Consider the following 27,027-nt stretch of genomic DNA (forward strand, 5'->3'; position numbering starts at 1 on the left):
TTAAAGCTGATTTTTTATCATCACTTTTTTCAGTCAATAATACATGTATTTATTTATGATTGATTTATTGAGGAGTAAGTTTGTTTACAGTTGGTTTACTTGTTCAGTTATTGCTTGTAAAACAGATTACAGGAGCACTAATTTGTAGACAAATATGTGTCACTTAAATTTTAAATAAATTATGATCACACACACTCAGTCATAGATAATTAGTAGACTGTGATTTGTCAGCCAAGGGATAAGAATTAGATGCTTTCTATATTGGGGAAAAATAGACCACAAAACACATTTTTTCATTGCATCACTGTTTTTTTTTTTGTTTTTTTTTCACTTTTGTTTTGGATGTAAAGCGGGTAGTGGGGGAGGGGTGGAGGGTTAACAAGGTTACTTGAGAAATTAGGTTTTTGCTGTTAAGAAGACTACAGGCAAGTATTTCATGAATTTGAACAGAATTTATAGAAAGACTGGTGTTTAAAAAAATACAGACATGCAAACATGTTAAGCTAATCATTAGGATTTAAGGATAATAACCAGTCTCAAATCTCCAGCCTCTGATTGGTTGTTTCTCTGAACAATTTTCAAATTGACCAATGGCAGGGCAGCATTTTGAGACTAGTTTCCAAACACAGTTTTTAATAACATTGGAGCCTGATATGTGACCTTTGGAACTCTAGCTGTATAAAATATTCTTTGTTAGTAATTCTAAAGAAATTATACTTGAGGAAATACAGTTGTTCTGAAATAAGCCCAGCCTAAGAATATAATGTTCTGAGGTACTCTTGTGTTTGATTTCTGGAATGGTAACTGTTACAGTGAATTAAAAAATTGAAGTACAGCTGATAGGAAAGGTAAAATTATTGAAAATTCGTTTTTGTGGAATTCATTGAAGTGTTTTATTTCTGTAAACAGCTGCAGAGGTTTATGTTTGAGGGGCGTGAGATCAAGCTGATTATGAGTTGCGCAGCATTTATCACGATGAATCCTGGTTACGCCGGACGTACAGAACTCCCGGACAACCTGAAGGCTCTCTTCAGACCCATTGCTATGATGGTACCAGATTACAGTAAGTATGAACTTAAGAAAATGTGCACACTCATGTAAGCTTATTAAAGAAGCTGAGTATCCAGCTAAGACACTGAGATTCAAGTTAAGTTAACTAGCTTGCCTTCTGCACTTAAAAGTACCCCAGTAAGAGGAGTGGGTAGCTTAAAGGAGTTTGATAGTAATGTGCATTGTTTTATCCCTTACAAACTAGGAAGTTAAATCTGTAATACTCACCATTGATAAATTAATACTGCAAAATCTCTTAATTTCGTGAGCAAGAATTTTTCATGGTTTTTGCTATAATGCGTATTTCGTGGAGATGTAAATTTATTGTGGATTTCAACTTTTGAAGGTAAATGTATAGGCTTTTTATTTGTAAGCATGGATTTAATTTTGTGGTTTGACATACCCACAAAATCCACTAAAATTAGTCTCACATGGAAATTAATGATTTTGCAGTATTTAGTGTTGTTTTCATGCTTTCTTGTTGGACATTTAGAATTTACTCACAGAAATTTTAATGTTTACTTGAAAATAAAGATGCATATATCGTGAGCTTGATGCAAAACTATTGTAACTGTATATAAATAAAGAACAAGATACAGTAGTTTTGCGCTAAGCCCTCGATATGTAATATTTTCGTTTACAGCACTAATTGCTGAGGTGATCTTGTATTCCGAGGGTTTTGAATCATCAAAGGGTCTCGCCCAGAAGATGACGCAGATGTACAAGTTATGTAGTGAACAGTTGTCACAACAGGACCATTATGATTTTGGCATGCGAGCCGTGAAATCTGTGCTCGTCATGGCCGGAGCGTTGAAACGTCAGAACCCAGACAAGAATGAGGATGTGGTGCTGATTAGAGCTCTCAGGGACAGTAACCTTCCCAAGTTCTTGGCGCAGGATGCTATACTCTTCCAGGTATATATACCAGTTTAGATTTTTTGCTGAAATGATTTTTTATTTGAAATGTATGAAAATCAGTGCCTGGATAATATGTGAACTCTAAGGCAGGCACACTGTGAGGTGAAAATATGTATTTTTTATGTTAATGGTAATTATACAATTGTTCAGAGTGTTGACATAAGACTATAATTTTGATGTGAAATAGTTGGTAGTGTTCTTTATATTTTTACGTTTTAAAGTTAATCTTGCCAAATAGAATTTCAACTTGGGTGTGTGTGGGGGGTGGGTGTCATTTATAATTTCTGAATCTTGTAAGTTCAGCTAATTGTCACATTTAGAGATAATATAAAAATTAAGGTAATGCACCCATAAACGCATTCAAAATTTTCCATTTGTTTACATAGTCTCCCCATTTTAAGCATCCTTCAGCATTTTCCAGTTGTTCAAAGAAGCAATTTTCTGTTGTGGCTGAAGGATGCTAAAAATGCAGAATATGCAATGTCATAGAAATTGCCGCTTGTTGTTACAGAAATACTACCTTAAATTTCAAATTATTTTCAAGTTTACAAGAGTTGCTTGGTTGTGTAGCAAACTGGATACCATTGTTTTTGTCTACATATAGGCTATTTTGTCTGATCTGTTCCCTGGCGTGATGATCCCGGAACACGACTATGGCCAGCTACAGGAGGAAATAGAAAGTGTGATCCTTGAGAGAAACTTGGTTGTCCTGCCTACTCAGGTCAAAAAGGTCATACAGTTCTACGAGACACTGGAGGTCAGACACGGTGTCATGTTGGTCGGACCAACAGGCGGTGGCAAAACTACCATTTATCAGGTTTGTGTACCCTATAACTATACTGTATTGAAGTCAGCAGACAGAATTTCGATTCAAAAGAAGAAACTGTTAATAATATATACAAGCTGTTGAAAAGTTGAAAAGAATGAAGTAATTTTTTTTTTGAGCTTTTAAATAAATCTTTTTGAGCTTTTTGATGAAGCTTTTTAAGCTTTAAAATAAATATTTTTGGTTATTCTGAAGAAATTTAAAGTGTTTAACTATTCAGCGAAGCTAGAGAAAAATGATGTTACATGTATATTATCAATTTTATGTCATTCTTAACTTGTATTACTGAGAATAGAGAGATAAATACTCCAAACCCCCACCTTAAACAACAACAGCAAAAAAATAATTATTTTTAGATATTATCCATTCTATCATTTCTAGGTTTTAGCCAAAACATGTGAAAATTTACATGAGAAAGGTGTAAAGAAGGAGTTTTACCAGCCAGTTCATACATACGTATTGAACCCAAAGGCTATCACAATGGAGGAACTGTACGGCGGTATAAATAAACTGACTCTAGAATGGCACGACGGACTCATGGGTCTGACAGTCAGACATTGTGTACAGGTACATCGTTTTCTGAAAATTTAATTTTGTTGCCTTTATAATACTGTCTTCTAGTATTTTTTAAATGGCTTTGATATTGTTAATTATAGTCTTTTTCAAAAAAAAAAATTTTCAATTTTTTGGAGATACTAGGAAGTACATGTATTTACCAAAAAAATGGGATTAAAAAGAGGGTCGTTCTTTCTTGTAAATTTTATTGTTTTTTTATGTACAAGTGGTTAAACTGCAGATATATCAAAGTTCCTCAGAATTTATCTATCTGCTTAAAGGACCCTTTTAATTTTAGATGACATTTTTTTTCAAACTTTCAGGTGTGTAAATAACATCATTTTCTGAAATTTCAGATTGTCAGAACTTTTTTTAAAACAATGGCTAGATTGTAGAAATTCTTTCAGTGTTATAAATATTTAAAAAGAGGCTTGTAGTAAGGCATTTCTGTTTCTTGATGTTTTGTTTCTTTTGCATTTTAAATCAAAATTAGTGTCTCCCATTTAGAAACTTCTTATTCAGAAGTTATTAATTGAATATGTAAATGTTTTAAAGTTACGTATTAAATTGTGTCATCAAATTGGAATAAATATGCAAGCTTAAATTAATTGTTGCAGCTAATGTTTGTTTTGTCTGCTTGCTATTGTGTCTGTAATTTAACAGTCCGCTATACATGTATTTTCTTTTCTGTCAATGCTATGCAGTAAATAATTCTAACATTATCAGTATGTACCATATACAGTATTTTAGGTTGAATGTATTTTTTACATTCTTTTTCCTGACTTTCATCCTCAGATACTTGACTTCAGATGGGTATTTTTTCACAAGGGTTTGTGATCATATTTTGATATCTTTTGAATTATTTTTTTTTTATTTCAACCAGAAAATTTTGCAGAAAGAGATCTTTTTTTTTTTGATTAATTGAATAAAAATATTAAGACATTATTTTGCCATATATGTTTTCAAGTCATTCTTTCGAGAGGTTGTTTTTTATCAACAAAAAATCTTCTTTTTTTTCTCTGGTATTGGGAAATTATTTACATTTGAGGAGACCTAATTCTGAAAATTTGTGGATTTCATGTCATCATAGAGGTTATGAAGTCAATTTTCATTGAAATACTGTAAAAGCAGAAATTTTGTGAGGGTTTAACTTTCGCCAATTTGTGAGGCCCTACATTTCGCAAAAATTGATCCGTGTGTAAATATTCACCGTTAGACTAAGTATAATAATTCAGATTCAAGTAGGATACAATTTTTACAATTTCACGAATATTAAACCTCTTGAACATACCGCAAACTTCAAATTTGCCAAAATTTGACCCAGCAAAAATATGAGCTTTTACAGTAGCTTTTTTGTCCAAACTCACGAAATTTCATGCCCACAAAATTGATTGATTTCACAGAAGCTGTTTTGACTGAATTCATGAAATTTTTTTTGGCTCACAAAATGAAATGATTTCACAGTATATCGTGTTAAAATCTATGTATATGGTACCTACACAAAACATTTGAATGATTTCTGATCAAACACGTGACTAATATGTTTTGACTTTATCCTTTTTGATAGATGTTTAAGGTTTGTAAAATGGCACCCCATTTTTACCTGAGCCGTGCCATGAGAAAACCAACATAGTGGCTTTGCGCATCCGCGCAGTCTGGTCAGGATCCATGCTGTTCGCTTTCAAAGCCTAATGCAATTGGAGAAATTGCATGATAGCGAACAGCATGGATCCTAACCAGACTGCGCGGATGCGCAGGCTGGTCTGGATCCATGCTGGTCGCAAACCCACTATCTTGGTTTTCTCATGACACGGCTCAGTCATGCTTATTGCAATATTTGGAGGGTTGCACAAACATACGCTTGTATATCTAAATTTAATCTTTATAGACTTTGACATAATTTAAGTTTGTACCATATATGTAAAAATGAAGATGCTCTGTAGAGGTAATGCTAAAACCTTGGTAATTCATTGTAATTCTTTTCTCTATCTTTGCATTGTTTAGAAGTAAGTTTTAGATAAAAACAGACTAACAAGATTGCTTAAAATGTGTCTCTTAAAGAAATTTCTGTTTCAAAAGGAAAGTGATGGTCTAGTGATTAAAGTGTTAGTTGCTTAGCTCAGAGATTGTGGGTTCAAGCCCCACTGGGGTAAAGACCATCAACAGTACTGGTCTTCCCAGGAAGTGGAATTGAGAATGTTTCAAATGAGCTTAAAGCTTTCATCACAGTCAAGCTAAAATAACATATTTTAAACATAACTTAGTAATATCTTCATAATTGGTGCAAATTTGAATTAAGTCATCATTATTTGTGCATGTTAATTTGTTTGTATGCTAGATTTTGTACAGAAAATACAATTTTACATTCGGCATGTTGGTGGAATGAGAACTACAAAAGAATTTAAGGGTTTAAAAATTGTTAATTTTCATAAGTAGCAATCATTTTTTTCATGACTATTGGACTAAATTAACTTGTGGGGAGGGGGGCATTTTTTGGATGATAATTTTCAGCAACAATGAAAAATTTTGTAGACAGTCACATCATGGACGATTCATTCATTAGCCATCTAAGCCATGATTGATAAGCACATCTCTACCCTTTACCCTGCTATATTTCTATAATGAACTTGTCCATCTTTCAATTTGGACAGTACTATTTACTGTTAAAAGGGGTGCTTACCAAGAAGATAATGACTGAATGGCAAACTGTGCAGACCATGATATAACTGCATGGATGTACAGGCTGATCATGATCTACACTGGTGGCAAAAGCAGAATCAGTCATGTCCAGTATGATTAGGGTTAAACAGTCCTGCAGCTTATGTGGACAGGTCATCATTCTATCTCAAACAAAGGTTAAATCATCTTGGTTAGTTACATAAGGACATCTTAAAAGGCCTAAAAATGTTTTAGCTTAGTTAAAAATTTAAACAGGTTTGAGATTATTATACATACTGTTAGACTTATTAGACCTTGTTATACTGTAATATTGTTGAATAGGTGTATACATATATACAAAATATTTATTTTCTATGATATTCACTCTCTATCTGTATTGTATACATGTATTTTGTGCACATATTTTACTAGATATATAAATCTGCACCAAGATTTGCATGTGTCCTGCATGTCAGGCTTTTACAACGGGATTGCAGTATTTTGAAATCAATGCATGTTCAATATACCAATGCTGTACAGAGAACTGGGAAAATTCTCTTCCATCTATCTTTGTAAATAAAAATAATGTAGCTTTGGTAATCTTACCAAAAGTTCATCCTTGATAATTTTACCAGTCTAAAGCAAGTATAACTGTAGTACATGGTTATAAAACAAACGTTTTGACACCAGTCTCAGAATGCTGCTCTGTCATTGGTCAGTTTCAAAATTTAGCTCAGGAATCAACCAACCACATGCTGCAGATCTGAGACTGGTCTCCAAACTGTTTTATAATCAACCAGGGGAAGTAATACTTTGGCACTTGATTTGGCAGTCCTAGTTAGCTCCCCTTGATTTGAATTTGAGCTAATTTTCATAAAACTGTAAAACTATACTGTTATGCTGGTTTTTGTCTTGAATCACTGAACTTCTTATGAAATGCATTTAGCTTATGAAAAAGAATTTTCCCAGTTTATATGTAAAAACTCTTTGTATGCATGAGGGTTGTTTTTGCAGATTTTCCAAGTTATATATTTTGCACAACTGGAATGTGACACTGTCTAAACTTTTAGTATAACAAGTTTAATAGCATTGTTTCGCATTTTGATAAGTTCACACAATCCTTGGTATAATCATTTATTTTACTTGTGCACCTGTGATTTATTTCTTTTTATTATAATTTGTATTGCTCTAAACTAATTTTAGCAAACTTTCTGTTGTTTGATATTGTCATGGCATGCTTGAGAAATAACTTCCCTTCATTAACATTATTTCAGCAACACTTAATATTTCTTTTTGTTTTTAAGGAGAAAATCCAGACTAGAGTTGGGTACATTTCTGTTGACATTGTTCTCAAACCAGTTTACTTTGGTATCTTTTAGCCCAAAAACTGCCCTTAAGGGTATTTTAATACTTGATAAGAACCAAAAACATGTTCTCAGTGAAACTCACTTAACTCTGGAAAATATAGCCTGCTTGATTTTCCATTATTTAGCTACTAAACTTGGTTTCCTGTAGAAATTCAGCTGGAAAAAATGAATACTTTTCAAAAGACTTAATTTACCAATTTTGTCTTCTTTGCTTAAAAGCAACAAATTAAAAACATGTGAATCAGACTGACTCAGAAGTGCTATTAACCAAGACTGTTGCAACCTCTAGTCTGGAAATATTTTGCCATTGTTAAATTTTATCAAACTATGATTTGTAATTCTCACAACATACTTTTTTTACAGGACACCTCTACAGACCACCAGTGGGTTGTATGTGATGGACCAGTGGATGCCCTGTGGATTGAGAACATGAACACAGTACTTGACGACAACAAGATGTTGTGTCTAGCTAACTCGGAGAGAATAAAATTCACACCATATATTCACATGTTGTTTGAAGTACAGGACTTGGCGGTTGCATCACCAGCAACAGTCAGCAGGTATATATAGGTTTCACTTCGGTGCAAAAAGTTTTTACGCATTTAACCAGTTTTTTTGCCTTGAGTTGATGATATGTTTGTGCAGGTACAGAAAATTGGAACATTGCTGCCATTTTGGAGATACTTCAAATTTTTATGCCCCCAAAGGGAGGCATATTAGTTTTCAACTGTCCATCCGTTCGTTCGTTAGTTAATTAGTTAGTTAGTTCGTCACAACGTTAACTTTTTGCATGAAGGCACTTTACTCGCAAACCACTGCACCCAGGACCTTCAAACTTCACTTGCTGATAGTACTTATTGCGTACACCACCCCTACTGACTTTGGGGTCACCAGGTCAAAGGTCAAGGTCACAGGGGCCAACGTTAACTTTTTGCATGAAGGCACTTTACTCGCGAACCACTTCACCCAGGACCTTCAAACTTCATATGCTGATAGTACTTATTGAGTACACCACCCCTACTGACTTTGGGGTCACCAGGTCAAAGGTCCAGGTCAAAGGGACCAACATTAACTTTTTGCATGAAGGCACTTTACATGCGAACCACTGCACCCAGGACCTTCAAACTTCACCTGCTGATAGTACTTATTGAGTACACCACCCCTACTGACATTGGGGTCACCAGGTCAAAGGTCAAGGTGCTGCGGGGGCATTTGTCACCATTAGTGACAGCGCTTGTTTTTTTTGTTTTTTTTCAAAATACTAGTTTTTCAAATAACTATTCATAAATGTTATCTATCACAAAAACGTGCATGACCAAGTTTGCTAGGTCAAAGGTCATGGTCACGGATGCCAGATTTCAAATAGCTTTATTTTTTATCTGCATGGTATCATCATATCACTAAGGAGTTTTAATAAACTAGCAACAACAAATTAATTTCCTTCCAGGACATTTTGTCTTCCTGATTATAGATTGGAGAAAAAGTGATAGAAGAGACCTTGACCTTGATTTAAATGAAAAGCGCTTTCCTAATTTCATAATATAGAAGATGTGGAATAGTGTACATCAGGATAAAGATGAATTCAAGTTGATACTTTATGTACACAAGTAAATGTCTTATGTACACAAGTTAATGTCTTATGTACACAAGTTAATGTCTTATGTACACAAGTTAATGTCTTCTGTACACAAGTTGATGCCTTATGTACACAAGTTAATGTCTTATGTACACAAGTTAATGTCTTATGTGCACAAGTTAATGTCTTATGTGTATACAAAGTGGATGCTCTGTACTAATATTTTGATATTTTAGATGCAGTACCATGTATAAAGTGGATGGGTATGCCTTATGTACACAATTTGGTGCTTTGAATGGGCAATTTTATATTAATTTTGTAACATTTTAGATGTGGAATGGTGTACGTGGATGCAGATGAACTCAAGTGGATGCCTTATGTACACAAGTGGATGCACCAATGGAGTGGAAGATTGAAGGAGGAAGTGAAAACTTATATAATGGAACTGTTTGAGAGATATGTGGAAGTTGGTCTCAGATTTGTCAGCAAGAAGTGTACACAAGTTATAAATCAGGTATGTTAAAAAAATGAATAGGAGCTTTGTCATGACAAAGCACTCTATGATATTTCTATTTTCATAGTCTCAGGTTTATATGAGCCGCGCCATGAGAAAACCAACATAGTGGCATTGCGACCAGCATGGATCCAGACCAGCCTGCGCATCTGTGCAGTCTGGTCAGGATCCATGCCGTTCGCTAACAGTTTCTCTAATTCCAATAGGCTTTGAAAGCGAACAGCATGGATCCTGACCAGACTGCACAGATGCGCAGGCTGGTCAGGATCCATGCCGTTCGCTAACAGTTTCTCTAATTCCAATAGGCTTTGAAAGCGAACAGCATGGATCCTGACCAGACTGCACAGATGCGCAGGCTGGTCTGGATCCATGCTGGTCGCAAAGCCACTATGTTGGTTTTCTCATGGCGCGCCACAATATTATGCATAAGATGTGACTTTAAATTCATTGTTGCTTTTAGTTATGTTTTGTTTTAATAAAAGACAACAGTTACTAAAAAATTAAAGCCAACCTGCGTAGCAAAAAAGGTATAGTGCAGATCTTTGCATCTTGGGGTTGTGAGTGCGATCTGTGATGATTTGGTAAAAGACATTGTGTCTGAAATCATTCATCCTTAATCTCTAATTCATGTGAAGAAGTTGGTAGTTTATAACTTGTGGAGATTAGGTTTGTACTAGTACAGAATCCATGAACATTCATAAAGTTAACTGCCATCTGTTTCAGAACTAAAATACTGTTGAAAAATGGCGTTAAATAAAAAAAAATGAAACAAACCTTGTAATTAAGTTTTGACATCAGGTCATTGTGACTAGTATAAAAGTCTGTTTTGTCAAACATATTATGGTTGTCACCTTTGGACTTTGACTGATTGGTGTTTTACTGTGTCTGTATTTTGTAAGGTGGACATTGCCAAGGTGGAGACACTGTGCAAGCTGCTGGAGTCACTTCTATTCTGCCGAGGAGGCCCCGACTTTAGCATGGACCCAAATAAACTGAACATTCTCCTGTGTACAACATTTGTATTCTGCTATGTATGGTGTATCGGTGGGAACATTGTTGAATCCAACTGGGATGCTTTTGATACATTTGTGAGGAACACTTTTGATGACAATGGAGATGCAAAGGTATGTCATTTGCTGCCTAAGTCTGAAAATTGTTTTATAGACTTCACTTTTATGTATGTGACATGTGGTATGGTGTATCAGAAGGGACATAACGGAATGAAACAGATGTCTTCAAACTGCTGTGACTGTAAATAATGCAGTTTAATCTCTAGCAGTTAAACAAAAGGAATTGGACAGAGGTTTAGCTTAACATTATTAATTTGTCCATTTGTAACTTATATTGTATTTAGAATCATTGATTGCTACGACTTATTATACTGTGACTTTGACAAGTGTACAAATATCTTACAAATATCTTTAAACATCAAATAATGTGAAAAGCTTTGCTGATTTTGAAAGAAAACAATTGTACTGGAGCTATACAGATTGTGCAGTATAATTTGATGAAGTGTGTTATACAGGTATTACTCTAGGGTATATTTGTATTGTAGTTTGAAAAAAAAAACTTATACATTTATATTATAATTTAATGAAATATTAATTTCTAGCTGCCAGCTGGTGGAGACTTGTGGAGCTGTTTTGTTGACTTTGAGACAAAGCGTATGGACATGTGGGAGAAAATTGTTCCATCCTTCAAATACAACAAGGAAATTCCATTCTTTGAAATGCTGGTTCCCACAGTAGATACTGTGAGGTTTGGTTACCTGCTTGAGAAACTGCTGGCTGTTAGACATCCAGTACTGTACACTGGTGGTACTGGTGTAGGAAAGGTAGGGATGTTTTTTTTGTCTAATATGACTGCAGTATTAGTTTATGGCTTTGTCATCCCATGTTTACAAGTTTTGAATGACAGTTCCGATAAGTTTTTTTATCAGTTTTATTTATGGTTGAAATTTCTAATTTCTGAAGGAGTTATAACATATTTAAGCTACTAGAAAAAATAATTAAGAGCCATAATTGACTGTGTGATATTTTACTCTTGCAGTCTGTCATTGCTAGAGGCTTGTTGAACAACGTTGCAGACAGGGCAAGCTATGTACCATACTTTATCAACTTCTCAGCGCAGACATCTAGCAAGCGTACCCAGGAAATGATAGAAAGTAAACTAGAGAAGAAAAGGAAAACTGTGCTAGGTAATTAGTTGTCAAAGTTCATTTTTAGAATGTAACTGAAATCAGGGTTAGGATTTTTTTTATCTCCTGATCACAAGGTTATTAACCTTGAGTTTTGAGACCAGTAAAAAAGTCTTGCCTTTGATAATGTTGTCTCAGTGCACAGTCTTGAAAACAACCAATGGTAGAGTTCTATAATCCTAGACTGGTATCCAAACTCAGTTATTATAACCATGTTTAGAAGAAATGGAGGGTCTGCCATGGCCCAGTGGCTAAGGCAGCTTCAAAAGCTTAGACTGACTCATCCAACTGGCTCCCTGAAGGTCAATGCTTACAGTTATGTGCTGGCTCCTGAAGATCAGTTCTTATAATTAAGTGCAAACTGTTCAAAAGTTGGTCTTGACAATCATTTGCCTGCAATATTGCCCAGAAAAGGTGTTTTCAGTGTGCAAGCTGGAACATATCAACAGAATAAACTCTGTTTCTATTTATAGGTGCACCTCGTGATAAACGAGTTATTTTCTTCATTGATGATTTGAACATGCCTAAGCTGGATACATACGGCTCTCAGCCTCCAATAGAGCTACTCAGACAGTACCAAGACTTTGGTGGTTTCTATGACAGAGATGTTCTCTTCTGGAGGGAAATACAGGTCTGTACTATTTTGGTTTTCTTATTTTCTGTGATTTATTTATAAATAGATAAATAAGAACTTTGTGCGTGGATTATTGTCTGATTTAACATGGTTGGTATATTTTTTGGCATTAAGACAGTAATTAAAATGGTCATTGATGATAAATTTCATCGATTACATCATGGATACTTTATCCATAATTGATTGATGCTCTGACTAGTAAGGACAACAGTACTGTATATCTAGCATATTTTATTAAAACAAACATAGGTGAAGATTTTGGACTATTAGTTGTAATTTTTCAAAGAATTAATTTAACAACTTCTGCGCTTGATAAGTCAGACAGGGTTTATTGTTATTTTCTTGGTTATTTCAGGATGTAACCTTGGCAGCAGCATGTGCGCCCCCTGGTGGCGGTAGAAACAACGTAACACCCAGATTTATCCGACATTTTGCCATGCTGACTATACCTTCTCCTTCAGAACACAGTCTCAAGCACATGTTCATGGTATGTATAAATTTATTGTAAAGATAGAAATTAAAGAAACTTATTTGCTTAAAGGCGTATGCTAGAATTCCCTGTATATGAGATGGGCGAAAATTTTCCCAATAACAGAATTTCTTTAAACTTTGGATATTGAAGGACAATCATCTAAGAAACAAAAAAAATGCAATAAAAATCATAGGTCACCAGATTCGAAAAAGAGTTATCTGCCCTTGAAAACGGCATTTTTGGGGGAAATGCCGTTTTCAAGGGCAGATAACTCTTTTTCGATACCGGTGACCTATGATTTTTATTGCATTTTTTTGTTTCTTAGATGATTGTCCTTCAATATCCAAAGTTTGAAGAAATTCTGTTATTGGGAAAATTTTCGCACCAAATTCTAGGATACGTCCTTAAAGTTTGTGCAAAATGTTCAAAACATAAAGGGTTTTTCATAAAGCTGTTTTTCCACACTTTGGCTTTTAATAAAGGTGGTACAGACTTTCTGTTTAAATTCATATTTAATAAATTAGAGAATTTGATGTTTTATTGTTATGATTTTGAGAATTTGATGTTACTTAAAAATGTGTATAACTTATGTATATAATTCTCATTGTTGGTTTTTTATATAAAAAAAGAATTTCTCTTATCTATATGATTTTGTTTCTTGAAAATGGTACATGAATATACTGGTAAAAATTGTTATTTTAACTTACAGCAAATATTGGCTGGATTCTTGATGGACTTTCCAACATCTGTACGACAATGTACAGAGCCAATTGTAGCTGCAGCAGTTGAGATCTATGGTCGTATGAGTACAGATCTCTTGCCGACACCCGCTAAATCTCACTATGTCTTCAACCTGAGAGATTTGTCTAAGTGTATTCAAGGTAAGTGTAGTCATGTTTATTCTTAAATTGATTCTTTGATTTTAAGTAAATTAACATTAAAACTTCTTCTGCCAAAGTTCATTCTCTTTATGATAAAACAAATGTTAGAGCACATTTACAGCTTGGTAAAATCTCTCTTTCTTAGGGTAGAATGACAGTTGGCAAATGATGTATGTTTCTTATTTAGTTGCAGCATTCTCCATTTGTTATTTTTAAGGAAAGCCATTTGCTTGTTGAGTAATATATTTAAGGTAATGGACCCTTAATGGTATTCAACAATTTTCGTTCAATTCATATTCTCCTAATGCTATATTGGCATTTTCTGGCTACCAATGCAGTTCAGATGAACTGAAGGCCGGACAGTGCCGAATTCGCATGTGGAGAAAATGTAACTGTGTTGAAATTGCAGAATGTTATTACGGGTACACTACCTTAAGTCTGAAGAATGCTGAGCTGCCTAACAAGTATACATCATCACAATGAAATTGCCAAGTCTCATTACCAGTCCACTTCCTTAATCAGTAGTATAGTATGTTGCTGTGGTTTATTTCAATTTAACCATGGTTATTCACCACTTTTTTCATTTCAATAGTTCATCTGATGTATCATAAGAAATTCACTGCCATGTAAGACCAATTCAAATAGAACAACTTGTAAAACATGGATACCACTCTTAAAGTTCACTGCCTGGTTTGTGCCGAAAATGTGTGCTAATTTCACCATACTAATTCTATTTTTTTAGGTATACTGCAAGCTGATACCGGAGTTATCCGTGATAATAAACAGATGTTCAGGTTGTTCTGCCATGAGTCCATGCGTGTGTTCCATGATCGTCTAATTAATAAAGAAGACAAAGGTTTCTTCTATAACATCTTGTCAGAGATGGCAGGAAAACATTTCTCTGAGGTAACATCCTATTGAGTTAGATACAAGAAATATTTCTGTAAAAGTTATCAATTTGTCCTTATAGACCAGTTTTTAGTATGAAAGAAATTGTCATGAAAATTTTTGAAAAATAAATTTCTTAGAGTTAAAAGGCAGTAATATCATGAATATTATATATTGGTTTTACTTGAGTATCGAAATCTCCTAAAATATCAAAATTTAGAATTTCCACTTTCTGAATATTAAAATTTCTTTCCAGCATATGTGATTTCTATGTTTTATTATTATATGTATTCATTAACTCTTTAATATCTTTATTTTTTAAACAGCGGGTAAGAAATCAAGACAAGTGTGAGAGTAGAGTGTATTACACCTATTTTTAGAGCATACACATTTTTGAATAAAGTGGTTTTTTAGAAATCCTGCATATAGATTATCCATATCATACTTTTCTTCATATGAGCTGCGCCATGAGAAAACCAACATAGTGGCTTTGCGACCAGCATGGATCCAGACCAGCCTGCATATCTGCGCAGTCTGGTCAGGATCCATGCTGTTCACTTTTAAAGCCTATTGCAATTAGAGAAACCGTTAGCGAACAGCATGGATCTTGACCAGACTGCACAGATGCGCAGGCTAGTCTGGATCCATGCTGGTCGCAAAGCCACTATGTTGGTTTTCTCATGGCGCATCTCATATATATATTTAGTATGCTGTAAAATCAGATATTTTTGCGAGGTGGAAAATTTTTTGTATTTGAAATTTATGTTGATTTGCTTTGTAGAATATTCGCCATGTTTGGCAAATTTGTTATTATATTATAATCCGTTTTATTCGACTTGGCAGGACGGATTCAATCTCTGGCTTATTCAAATAACGGCAGTCTCAAAAAATGAGCGAAATAGATAGAGCAACATAATTGTTTAATTCTGTAATCTTCGGTAACCAACGACTAAAATTCAACGCCTCATTGGTTACATGTACTATATATCCTGCACAATAATGCAGTGGACCGTCTTGAAATCCCGCCCCGCCAGGTCGAATAAAACGAACAATAATATAAGTTATTCATAACATAAATAGCGCAGCAATTTTACAAATACGTGTTTAAATGAATATAGAGGGTGAGGAAATATAGCAAAAAAATACCCTTGCAAAAAATTCTGATTTTATAGTAGCTAGGTAGGTTTTAAAGTAATATAGTCCTGATATAAGTATTGCTAGATATGTATGTATATTCCACACACACAAAAACATTAGAATTTCCATCACCTGATCAATAGGGGATCAGTCACATCTAAAATTCTATGGCCCTTATTTACTAGATGTAGAAAATGTAAAGATTTTATAATAGTAACATGAATATTGTTTTTAAATAGCATTCTATGTCTTTTTTATACATATATGTATTCTTTGAAACATAACTGTAGTATTACTACTCCCATGCTTTTATTTGTTATAAGCGTTATTATTTGACAGTTTATGATTTGAATTATCATTACTAATTAAAGAGTTATTGTTCTGTGAAAAACTTTCCTGTTACCAGTCTTTATAGGTTAGGCTATAATTTTAGAATATTGATTATTGTGACCAAGCAGGTCTAAAACTTATTTATGAGGTTCAGCAGTTGCATTTAGACCTAGAAGAAAAGAGGCTTACCTCCTCTTAGAAATATTGATGCATGTTTTTGCCTTTAGTTCCATTTCTTAGCAGGAGCTTATCAGTTTCTAATTTGTATGTAGATCTAAGCTTATTTGTGGTCGCCTGTTGTACATCATATGGGGGATGTACTCTCTCAGAAGTGTTAGTAATTTTAGTTGGAGAGTGTGAGGTACAGAAGAGGTTCTGATTCCAGAAGCTTCTTTAGCATGCCAGGTGTAAAGCACCTATACACAGGACTTTAACCGGAATGTTAGTAATTTAAGATTGAGGAGATTGGCATGGAACTCATAACCCTTGGTTTCGTAGTTCATTATTTTACTGCTGGATTACTGCATCCTCTCTATCAGTACCCAAAAACAAGTTTGCATACCATGTTTTAAAATGACCAAAGGGGGATCTTTGTGAGTGTTTGGATACAGATTGCTTACTTGAAATCAGTTGCCCCTTATTGCTTTTTGTCTGAACCTCACTGTGGTCCTACCCATATGTGGCGCTGGCAGGTCACCTGACTGGGGTCTTCCTCCACCTGTTACCATAGGACCTAAGTTGTATTAGCTTTATAAAGTAAAGGAGCTTTACTTGCATGTTGCAGTTTATTCAAGAACGTTGTAGCTTCTAACCTTCAGCCTGCTGGCAGCAAGTGATTCTGCCTTTAAGACCAGTGCAGGCTGATCATGGTCTGCTCTGTTTACTATTCAGTCAGTAAACTTTTTGTGAACACCCCTTTGAATAATAATTGGTGCTGCCCAAATTGAATGATGAACCAGTCTATTATAGAAATTTAGCAGGCTAAAGGTTAAGCGGCTTAAAGGTACATGTTTATTTAGTGTTAAGTTAACCATTCATAAAATATTTGTAGAAAACTTGGTACACTAAGCACTAGCACAAGTAGAATTTTACATGGTTTTCATATTGGGATTTCAGTTGCACAGTCATTTATTCATGTTAAATACTGTGAAATCATTAATATTCGTAGGGGACTTATTTTCGTGGATTTCATGGTTGAGTCAATCCACGAAATTTAATACCAACCAACAAGTAAAATTCCCATTCATTTTATGTTCGTAAGTTGAAATCCATGAATTCACATCCCCACGAAATTGCTGTTTTGACCAAAACCACGAAATTTCATGCCCACGAAATTAAATGATTTTACAGTAACAGGATATTTGTATATATTTCTTTATAGTGTTACAACATTACTCCAAATTAAATTCATGTTAAATAAGAAGATATTGTTCCAAATTTATTTGTATAGATTTCTGTATAATGTTACAATACTACTCCAGATACATGTAAAATAACAGGATATTTATAATATGCCGAATTTTGTTTGTATCTTTATGTATAATGTTACAGTATTGTACCAAATTCATGTTAAATAACAGAATGTAGCTCGAACTAACTTTGCAGCTCTTGATATAATGTAACAATATTACTCCTGATTCATGCTTTAAATCACCTTTGAATTACAGGATATTGCTCCAGATTCCTTTGTTACAAACCCTATCCTGTTTGGTGACTTTATCAAGATGGGAACGGAACGAGCGGACCGTCTGTATGAGGAGTTTGCTGACCATAAAAAACTAGCAAATGTTCTTCAGGATGTAAGTATAACCGAAATTTACATATTCATTTATTCATTCTTATCATTTTAACTTTCCTAGGGTGTTCCAAGAAAATGGGCGATACACTTGTTGATGAATGGGCACCTGTCTGAGGATGTAACCCTGTATTTTGCAGCAAGGTTACTTTAAAACTTAATTTAAATATAATAATCTTTAATCTTTTGTATTTTTGCCTAATATAAACACATATCTTTAAAGTTTTGTACATTTAACTCGTTTGTTCATAGGGGTAATATTGTATAATGTCATTTCATTTTGTTGTTACCGTAATTATTATAGTATAATTCACATGTCCCCCATATTTAACCTCTAATTGCCCAAATTCAACAGCATTTCCCACAATACATGTCCATTTATCCAAATACATTGCATGTTTAGTTTGCCAAACTTCCAAAATCCTTTTTATCCTTCTGTAATTATATAATGTTGTGCATTTCTTACGAAGTACGTTCATCGAATGATGTATTCAGAAAGTGAGGTACCATAAATATTAATATTGTGATTGTGAACATGTTTGTGAACATGTGTTAAACATATTTTATGAACATATTTTATTTTTTATTTGTGAACACCGGAATGTAATAGTGAACGCATGTTGAAAACATGTTTTATTTGCATATTTTGTAACTGTGAACACCGGAATGTAATAGTGAACACATGTTGAAAGCATGTTTTATTTGCATATTTTATAACTGTGAATGTTGAAAACATGTTTTATTTGCATATTTTATAACTGTGAACACTGGAATGTAATAGTGAACAAATGTTGAAAACATGTTTTATTTGCATATTTTGTAACTGTGAACACCTGAATGTTATTTGTTATTTGTAATTGTTACCACCCAAATGTTATAGTGAACACAAACCTGTATATTGTGAACATGATCATTTTAACTGTTAACACCGGAATGCAGTTGTGATCACAGTTTCTGTTTTTACGTTTTATGTTGTACTTTGCCTTACTGTAATTGTGAACACTGAAAAAATGATAGCTGTAGTTGTGAACACTAAAGTAAATGACAGTTGTAATTGTGAATACTGAAACAATCGCAAACTCTGTGTTAAAATGAGCATCGGAATTAGAAAGATTAGACATGCAAATGTTGGTGTTCATTAAATGCATTATAAAATTTCATTTTATTTTTTGAGAAATTATTTATATATTAATGCAACAAATTAAAGGTATCAGTCGTTAAGGAAAATGATTTGAAAAATTTCAGATTTATTTGAGGCAAAAAACATTATGATAGTCTAATGTGACAAATATTTCATTGAATTCGCACTAACAGTGACATCACACTGACTTAGCTACTTATGGGGACAAAGAAGTAATGTTTCAATATTTGATATACCATTATATGTATAGGTCATATTAAAATCTAGCGATATACTGTGAAATTGTTTTAAATTAATGTAATGTTGGCATAAAATTTTGGGATTTTGGCTGTAATGGTTGTATATTTTGGGCTTAAATTTGTGGGTGTCAGTATTAAAAGAAAACATGTATAGTACTTTCCAGTGTTTGTTAGGATTTAATATCATGGATTAACTTAACCACGAAGTTCATGAAAATTTAGTCCCCTAGATGAAAATTACTGATTTCACAGTACCGTATTTTTTCGCTTATAAGACGCATTATTAGGAGTCATATTTCCAGTTCAAAGTGGGGAGCATCTTATAAGCGAGGAAATTAAAAGAAAAAGAAACCCCAGATGTTGGTGTGCATCTTTTAAGCAAGTGCATCTTATAAGCAAAATTGTATAGTACATCAGAAGCATGTTTTCATTAAAATCACACGAGCATGCTTGCAGAATAATTTATAGTTGGAATTCTGTCTGATTTGAAACTAACAAATTTCCAATATTTGTTTATAGTACCTAGATGACTACAATATGCAGTCGTCAAAGGAAATGAAGCTTGTGTTTTTCTTGGACGCCATGGAGCACGTGTCACGTATAGCGCGTATGATCAGACAAGATCGTGGTAATGCTCTCCTTGTTGGTGTTGGCGGTACTGGAAAACAGTCGCTTACAAGGTTCGAATCCTTACCTTACTAACTAGGCATTTAATACACAGGTTTAGATGATTTTAAAGCCCCAAAACGAGTTTGTTTATGATCTTCACCATTCTGGTAAAGGGAAACAAATCTCTGTACTTGTCTGGGCTTATAACTTATATATTTTATAATAGATAAGAGTCACTATAGTTTATTTTTTAATTGAAATTAATGTTTTATAATTTTAATAGTATTTTAAAGGAGGAAACATTAAAAACTCGTATTATTAAGAATGAGGTATAAAAATGAGTTTTAGTGCCAGTGGCGAATTCACTCTTATATTTATCTTTACAGACTGAGTGCCCATATTTGCGGCTACAAATGTTTCCAGATAGAATTGAGCAGAGGTTATGACTATGCTGCATTCCACGATGATATCAAGAAACTTTATGACATGGCGGGAGTGAAAAATGAACACACGGTCTTCTTATTTACAGATACACAGGTTCGTTTACTTTGACCAATCCAGTTTTAATGATGCTCATTTTGTTTAATTATTTTCAGTTACTGGTACAGTAGCAATTTTCTCTAGATATCTCTGAAAAGAGCTCCAAAATTGAGTTTAAGAGTTTATGCCCTTCTAATTTGATGTTACAAACTGTTTACTGTAATTACTGTAAAATCATTAAATTTCATTGGCATGAAATTTTGTGGTTTTGGTAAAAACGGCAATTTTTTGGGGATATGAATTCATGGATTTCAACTCTTGAGCATAAATGAATGCCAATTTTACTTGTTCGTTGGGATTAAATTTTATGGATTGACTCAACTTCAAAAATAAGTCCCCCGTGAATATTAATGATTTCACAGAAGAGTTGGTTTAAAGATTCATTCAGTTCAATTTCAGCTTCAAACAGACTTCAGGCAGGGTTTATTAATAAATCTTGCCTAACCTATTTGATTATCTTGAGTTAAAATTAGTAAATGTTGGTTTGCTTTCTGCTGTTACATATAATTTCACTTTTGAATTTGTTCTGACTATTTCCCAAGAAACTATTTTGTTGATTAAGAAAGAAAATATTTTTATCGATAGATTGTGGTAGAGGAATTCCTCGAGGATATTAACAATGTTCTGAACTCCGGTGAAGTACCGAACTTGTTTGAACCAGATGAGTATGAACAACTTATCATTGGTTGCCGAGGAGCTGCCAAGGAAGTTGGTATTGCCGAGGGCAACAGAGATGCTATCTATGATTTCTGTATTAATCGTGTCAGGTAATAACTGTTTGGATTTAAGTATTCATGTTTTTAATGGGAGATCCTTACACATATTGTTACAGATACAGAAACCATTAATTATTTGTACTTTACATTCTGTATCTTGGTGAGAAGTTCACAATTCAGATCTGAAGTGTCTTACTCCTGTCTGGTCATTGTGTTTTATACTTACCATAGTAGCTTCCATGCTTAGTGGTTAAGGTCTCTGATTTTGAACCCCACGCTGTTGTGGGTTCAAGGTTTTGAACCCCACACTGTTGTGGGTTCAAGGTTTTGAACCCCTCACTGTTGTGGGTTCGAGATTTTGAACCCCACGCTGTTGTGGGTTCAAGGTTTTGAACCCCTCACTGTTGTGGGTTCGAGATTTTGAATCCCTCACTGCTGTGGGTTCGAGATTTTGAATCCCTCGCTGCTGTGGGTTCGAAACCTTGCTTGGAATATAGAATTAATTCATGTTTGGAAGCCGTCAAGCTGACTTGTAGAAGATGGGTGGTTTTACCCAGGTGCCCGCTTGTGTATGTGACTTGTAGAAGATGGGTGGTTTTACCCAGGTGCCCGCTTGTGTATGTGACTTGTAGAAGATGGGTGGTTTTACCCAGGTGCCCGCTTGTGTATGTGACTTGCAGAAGATGGGTGGTTTTACCCAGGTGCCCGCTTGTGTATGTGACTTGCAGAAGATGGGTGGTTTTACCAGGTGCCCGCTTGTGTATGTGACTTGCAGAAGATGGGTGGTTTTACCCAGGTGCCCGCTTGTGTATGTGACTTGCAGAAGATGGGTGGTTTTACCCAGGTGCCCGCTTGTGTATGTGACTTGCAGAAGATGGGTGGTTTTACCCAGGTGCCGCTTGTGTATGTGACTTGTAGAAGATGGGTGGTTTTACCCAGGTGCCCGCTTGTGTATGTGACTTGTAGAAGATGGTGGTTTTACCCAGGTGCCCGCTTGTGTATGTGACTTGCAGAAGATGGGTGGTTTTACCCAGGTGCCCGCTTGTGTATGTGACTTGTAGAAGATGGGTGGTTTTACCCAGGTGCCCGCTTGTGTATGTGACTTGTAGAAGATGGGTGGTTTTACCAGGTGCCCGCTTGTGTATGTGACTTGCAGAAGATGGGTGGTTTTACCCAGGTGCCCGCTTGTGTATGTGACTTGCAGAAGATGGGTGGTTTTACCCAGGTGCCCCTTGTGTATGTGACTTGCAGAAGATGGGTGGTTTTACCCAGGTGCCCGCTTGTGTATGTGACTTGCAGAAGATGGGTGGTTTTACCAGGTGCCCGCTTGTGTATGTGACTTGCAGAAGATGGGTGGTTTTACCCAGGTGCCCGCTTGTGTATGTGACTTGCAGAAGATGGGTGGTTTTACCCAGGTGCCCGCTTGTGTATGTGACTTGCAGAAGATGGGTGGTTTTACCCAGGTGCCCGCTTGTGTATGTGACTTGCAGAAGATGGGTGGTTTTACCCAGGTGCCCGCTTGTGTATGTGACTTGTAGAAGATGGGTGGTTTTACCCAGGTGCCCGCTTGTGTATGAAATTATAGGGGTCTTCCTTTACTGTCAAAAGCTTAAAAGTGGCCATATGAATGCGTGAGGTTAAAACCAATTCAAACAACCCCCTTACCCCCCCCTCTAAAACTTTGCATATATTCACTTCTTGTTTTTTTTCTTTAGAAACAACTTGCATATAGTGTTATGTATGTCACCCGTTGGAAATGCATTTCGTACTCGATGCCGTATGTTCCCATCTCTTGTCAACTGCTGTACCATTGACTGGTTTACGGAATGGCCACGTGAGGCTCTGCTGGGTGTGTCTAAATCATTCTTCGAAAGTGTAGAACTTGGTTCAGATGAGCTAAAGGTAAGTCATTCTGATATAGTTCAATTTCATTTTAAAGTTAACTGCAGTGGGTTACGTCTTAAAGGTGTTTTATCAGGAAGAGCTCAGCCAACATTCTGTAGGTAGAGAGGTTTGCAATTTCATTTCATTTTAGTGCATGTATTAATACAAAGGTATATCATGTTAGTGTTGAAGATCTCATTATTAATAGTATTACTACCCCACTTAAGCATTACACATTTAAGATATATTTTTAAGACCAAAATTTGAATATTTAAGTTTGTAGTTTAACTTCTAATGAGCAGTTTGATTAAATTTGTTTAAGAAATAATATATCCTAAACCTTTATTATTTGTTGCATATTTGGATGATAAGGAATTATATAATGGGGATATAGCCCAAGTAATATAATAACACTCATCTGAAGAACAATGGTTTTATTCAAGAGAAAATCACTGAGATATTATTTTATCTATCTTAACTTGACAACATCCACCAAATATTTGCCTGTTTTATGTGTTTTTCTACTCCGTAATGCTGCTTTTACATCTGATGCTATGACTTAATATTTGTGATGTTCAAATAGAGACTTTGCTTCATTGTAACACAAAGTTTTAGTTGGGTTGTGTTAGAATGTAAATTTTGAAACATTTATTATTGTATAAGGGATTTGTAGCATATATGTAAAAAGAGAACAAAAAGATATAGCTTTTGGTAATGAATGTCTCATTTCAGCAAAGTATAGCAGAGATGTGTGTGGAGATACATGTTAGTGTAACAGATATGGCTGATCGGTTTTTTAATGAACTGAAGAGAAAGTATTACACCACACCCACAAGTTACCTTGAATTGATTAATCTCTATTTGTCTATGCTGACAGAGAAGACTAAGTAAGTATTAAAGTATAGGGTTTTCATTCATGGAAGTATCTTTTCATTGCACAGTTGGCATTTCAAAGTTTTGTGCTGACCACCCATTCAGTACTTTCAGTACTTTGATTTTTTAGCTCACCTGTCACAAAGTGAAAAGTTGAGCTTTTGTGATCCCACATCGTCCGTCCGTCCGTAAACTTTTGCTTGTGACCACTCTAGAGGTCACATTTTTTGTGGGATCTTTATGAAAGTTGGTCAGAATGTTCATCTTGATGATATCTAGGTCAAGGTCGAAACTGGATCACGTGCCATCAAAAACTAGGTCAGTAGGTATAAAAATAGAAAAACCTTGTGACCTCTCTAGAGGCCATATATTTCTAAAGATCGCAATGAAAATTAGTCAGAATGTTCACCTTGATGATATCTAGGTCAAGTTCGAAACTGGGTCACGTGCCATCAAAAACTAGGTCAGTAGGTCTAAAAATAGAAAAACCTTGTGACCTCTCTAGAGGCCATATATTTCACAAGATCTAAATGGAAGTTGGTCAGAACATTCACCTTTATGATATCTAGGTCAAGTTCGAAACAGGGTTACGTGCCTTCAAAAACTAGGTCAGTAGGTCAAATAATAGAAAAACCTTGTGACCTCTCTAAAGGCCATATTTTTCATGGGATCTGTATGAAAATTGGTCTGAATGTTCATCTTGATGATATCTAGGTCGAGTTTGAAACTGGATCACGTGCGGTCAAAAAGTAGGTCAGTAGGTCTAAAAATAGAAAAACCTTGTGACCTCTCTAGAGGTCATATTTTTCATGGGATCTGTATGAAAGTTAATCTGAATGTTTATCTTGATGATATCTAGGTCAAGTTCGAAAGTGGGTCACGTGCCATCAAAAACTAGGTCAGTAGGTCAAATAATAGAAAAACCTTGTGACCTCTCTAAAGGCCATATTTTTCATGGGATCTGTATGAAAGTTGGTCTGAATGTTCAGCTTGATGATATCTAGGTCAAGTTTGAAACAGGGTCATGTGCGGTCAAAAACTAGGTCAGAACGTCTAAAAATAGAAAAACCTTGTGACTTCTCTAGAGGCCATACTTGTGAATGTATCTCTATAAAAGTTGGTCAGAATCTTCATCCTGATGATATCTAGGTCAAGTTCGAAAAGTAGGTCAGTAGGTCAAATAATGAAAAAACGTTGTGACCTCTCTAGAGGCCATATTTTTCATGAGATCTGTATGAAAGTTGGTATGAATGTTTATCTTGATGATATAAAGGTCAAGTTTGAAACTGGGTCACCTGCGATCAAAAACTAGGTCAGTAGGTCTTGAAATAGAAAAACCTTGTGACCTCTCTAGAGGCCATACCCTTGAATGGATCTTCATGAAAATTGGTCAGAATGTTCACCTTGATGATATCTAGGTCAAGGTTGAAACTGGGTCACGTGCCTTAAAAAACTAGGTCAGTAGGTCAAATAATATAAAAACCTTGTGACCTCTCTAGAGGCCATACTTTTCATGGGATCTGTATGAAAGTTGGTCTGAATGTTCATCTTGATGATATCTAGATCAAGTTTGAAACTGGGTCAACTGCGGTCAAAAACTAAGTCTATATGTCTAAAATTAGAAAAACCTTTTGACCTCTCTAGAGGCCATATTTTTCAATGGATCTTCATGAAAATTGATCTGAATGTTCACCTTGATGATATCTAGGTCAGTTTCGAAACTGGGTCACGTGCGGTCAAAAACTAGGCCAGTAGATATAAAAATAGAAAAACCTTGTGACCTCTCTAGAGGCCATATTTTTCGTGAGAATGTTCACCTTGATAATATCTAGGTAAAATTCAAAACAGGGTCACGAACCTTCGAAAACTAGGTCAATAGGTCAAATAATAGAGAAACCTTGTGACCTCTCTAGAGACCATATTTTTCAATGGATCTTCATGAAAATTGGCCAGAATTTTTATCTTGATAATATCTAGGTCAAGTTCCAAACTGGGTCACATGAGCTCAAAAACTAGGTCACTATGTCAAATAATAGAAAAAACGACATACTCAAAACGGTCATGTGGGAAGAGGTGAGCGATTCAGGACCATCATGGTCCTCTTGTTTAAGTTAATATTCATGTCATTAATTAATACCAGTATGGTAGTGCTATAGTTGTTCAATCATTGCACAGTTGTAATTTCAAAGTTTTATACTGACCTCCCCTTCGGTACTTCCAGTACTTTGATTTAGTTAATTTAATAGCTGATGAAGGTCATAAGTAAATACCAACAGTATGGTAGTTCTACATATATTGTTGTTCAAATTCATTCGTCATAAGTGGCTTTTATAGTCTGTGTATCTGGTAAAAATATGTAAAAAGAAAACACAACATGTTTTAGTGTCTTGATAAATGCATCCCTACCCCCTTCTGCAAAGTATACTGCCCTGGGGATATTAATAAGGGAATATATGATATTAACTGTTAATTCAGGCAGTTGAAGAATGCAAAGGATCGTGTGCACAATGGTCTTATCAAACTGCTGGAGACTAATGAACTTGTCGACAAAATGAAGAAAGAGTTAGTTGCCCTTGAACCAGAACTGAAGAAGAGGTCAGAGGACACCAATAATTTAATGGAACGTCTTGTGGTAGATCAGGAAAAGGCTGATGCGGTATGTTCTTTTTCTTTTCTTGATGACAATTTGAAAGTGAAGATTAAAAGAATATGTGCAGGACCATGCATTAGTTCATCTTAGTTGTATGCTGTAATTATTAATTACTTGCTGAAAATACTGTATAACTATCTCCAAGAAAAACCGCCTCAATAGCCTAGTGGTAGAGCGTCTGCTTCGAGTGCGGGAGGTCGAGGGTTCGATCCCCAGCTGCGTCATACCAAAGACGTGAAAAGTGGTACCAGTAGCTCCCTTGCTTGGCGCTCAGCCTTAAAAGGGAAACTGGCCTCTTCTCTCATACCCTCGTGGCGATGGATTCCATCAGGAATGAGGTGTCGAGAGTGATTAATATAAGTTGTAGAACTTCCTTCACAATCAACCTAAATTAACTTATGTATAAACTAAAGAATGTTCCTTTGTGCAAAGGCAGGAGCTGTATAGTTAAACTTGCTTTAGTGGTCACCTGTATTAAGCAGCCACTTAAGGAGCCAGTAAGTCAGCTTCCCAAAATATCATGTTTTATTTTCTTTTTCTTATTGTCTTAAGCAGCCACCTGCCAAAAGAAGCCAGA

General features: G+C 35.1%; 1 protein-coding gene across 5 annotated transcripts in view; it reads left to right on the plus strand.

The window, feature by feature from the left end:
* LOC123542745 (dynein axonemal heavy chain 6-like) overlaps positions 1-27,027 on the plus strand; it is an 86,428-nt gene that overhangs the window by 38,806 nt on the left and 20,595 nt on the right. For all 5 annotated transcript variants that reach the window (XM_053531109.1, XM_053531110.1, XM_053531111.1 and 2 more), the window contains 20 exons: positions 910-1,063; positions 1,694-1,965; positions 2,573-2,785; positions 3,176-3,361; positions 7,738-7,934; positions 9,281-9,464; positions 10,364-10,588; positions 11,077-11,298; positions 11,514-11,661; positions 12,135-12,292; positions 12,651-12,782; positions 13,477-13,648; positions 14,391-14,554; positions 17,671-17,802; positions 19,698-19,858; positions 20,174-20,324; positions 20,913-21,094; positions 22,759-22,945; positions 23,660-23,814; positions 26,276-26,456. In XM_053531109.1, coding sequence (XP_053387084.1) covers positions 910-1,063; positions 1,694-1,965; positions 2,573-2,785; positions 3,176-3,361; positions 7,738-7,934; positions 9,281-9,464; positions 10,364-10,588; positions 11,077-11,298; positions 11,514-11,661; positions 12,135-12,292; positions 12,651-12,782; positions 13,477-13,648; positions 14,391-14,554; positions 17,671-17,802; positions 19,698-19,858; positions 20,174-20,324; positions 20,913-21,094; positions 22,759-22,945; positions 23,660-23,814; positions 26,276-26,456 — 3,576 coding nt within the window. The remainder of the gene's footprint in view (positions 1-909; positions 1,064-1,693; positions 1,966-2,572; positions 2,786-3,175; positions 3,362-7,737; positions 7,935-9,280; positions 9,465-10,363; positions 10,589-11,076; positions 11,299-11,513; positions 11,662-12,134; positions 12,293-12,650; positions 12,783-13,476; positions 13,649-14,390; positions 14,555-17,670; positions 17,803-19,697; positions 19,859-20,173; positions 20,325-20,912; positions 21,095-22,758; positions 22,946-23,659; positions 23,815-26,275; positions 26,457-27,027) is intronic.

Source organism: Mercenaria mercenaria, chromosome 19 (assembly GCF_021730395.1).
Source record: "Mercenaria mercenaria strain notata chromosome 19, MADL_Memer_1, whole genome shotgun sequence".
Taxonomy (NCBI): domain Eukaryota; kingdom Metazoa; phylum Mollusca; class Bivalvia; order Venerida; family Veneridae; genus Mercenaria; species Mercenaria mercenaria.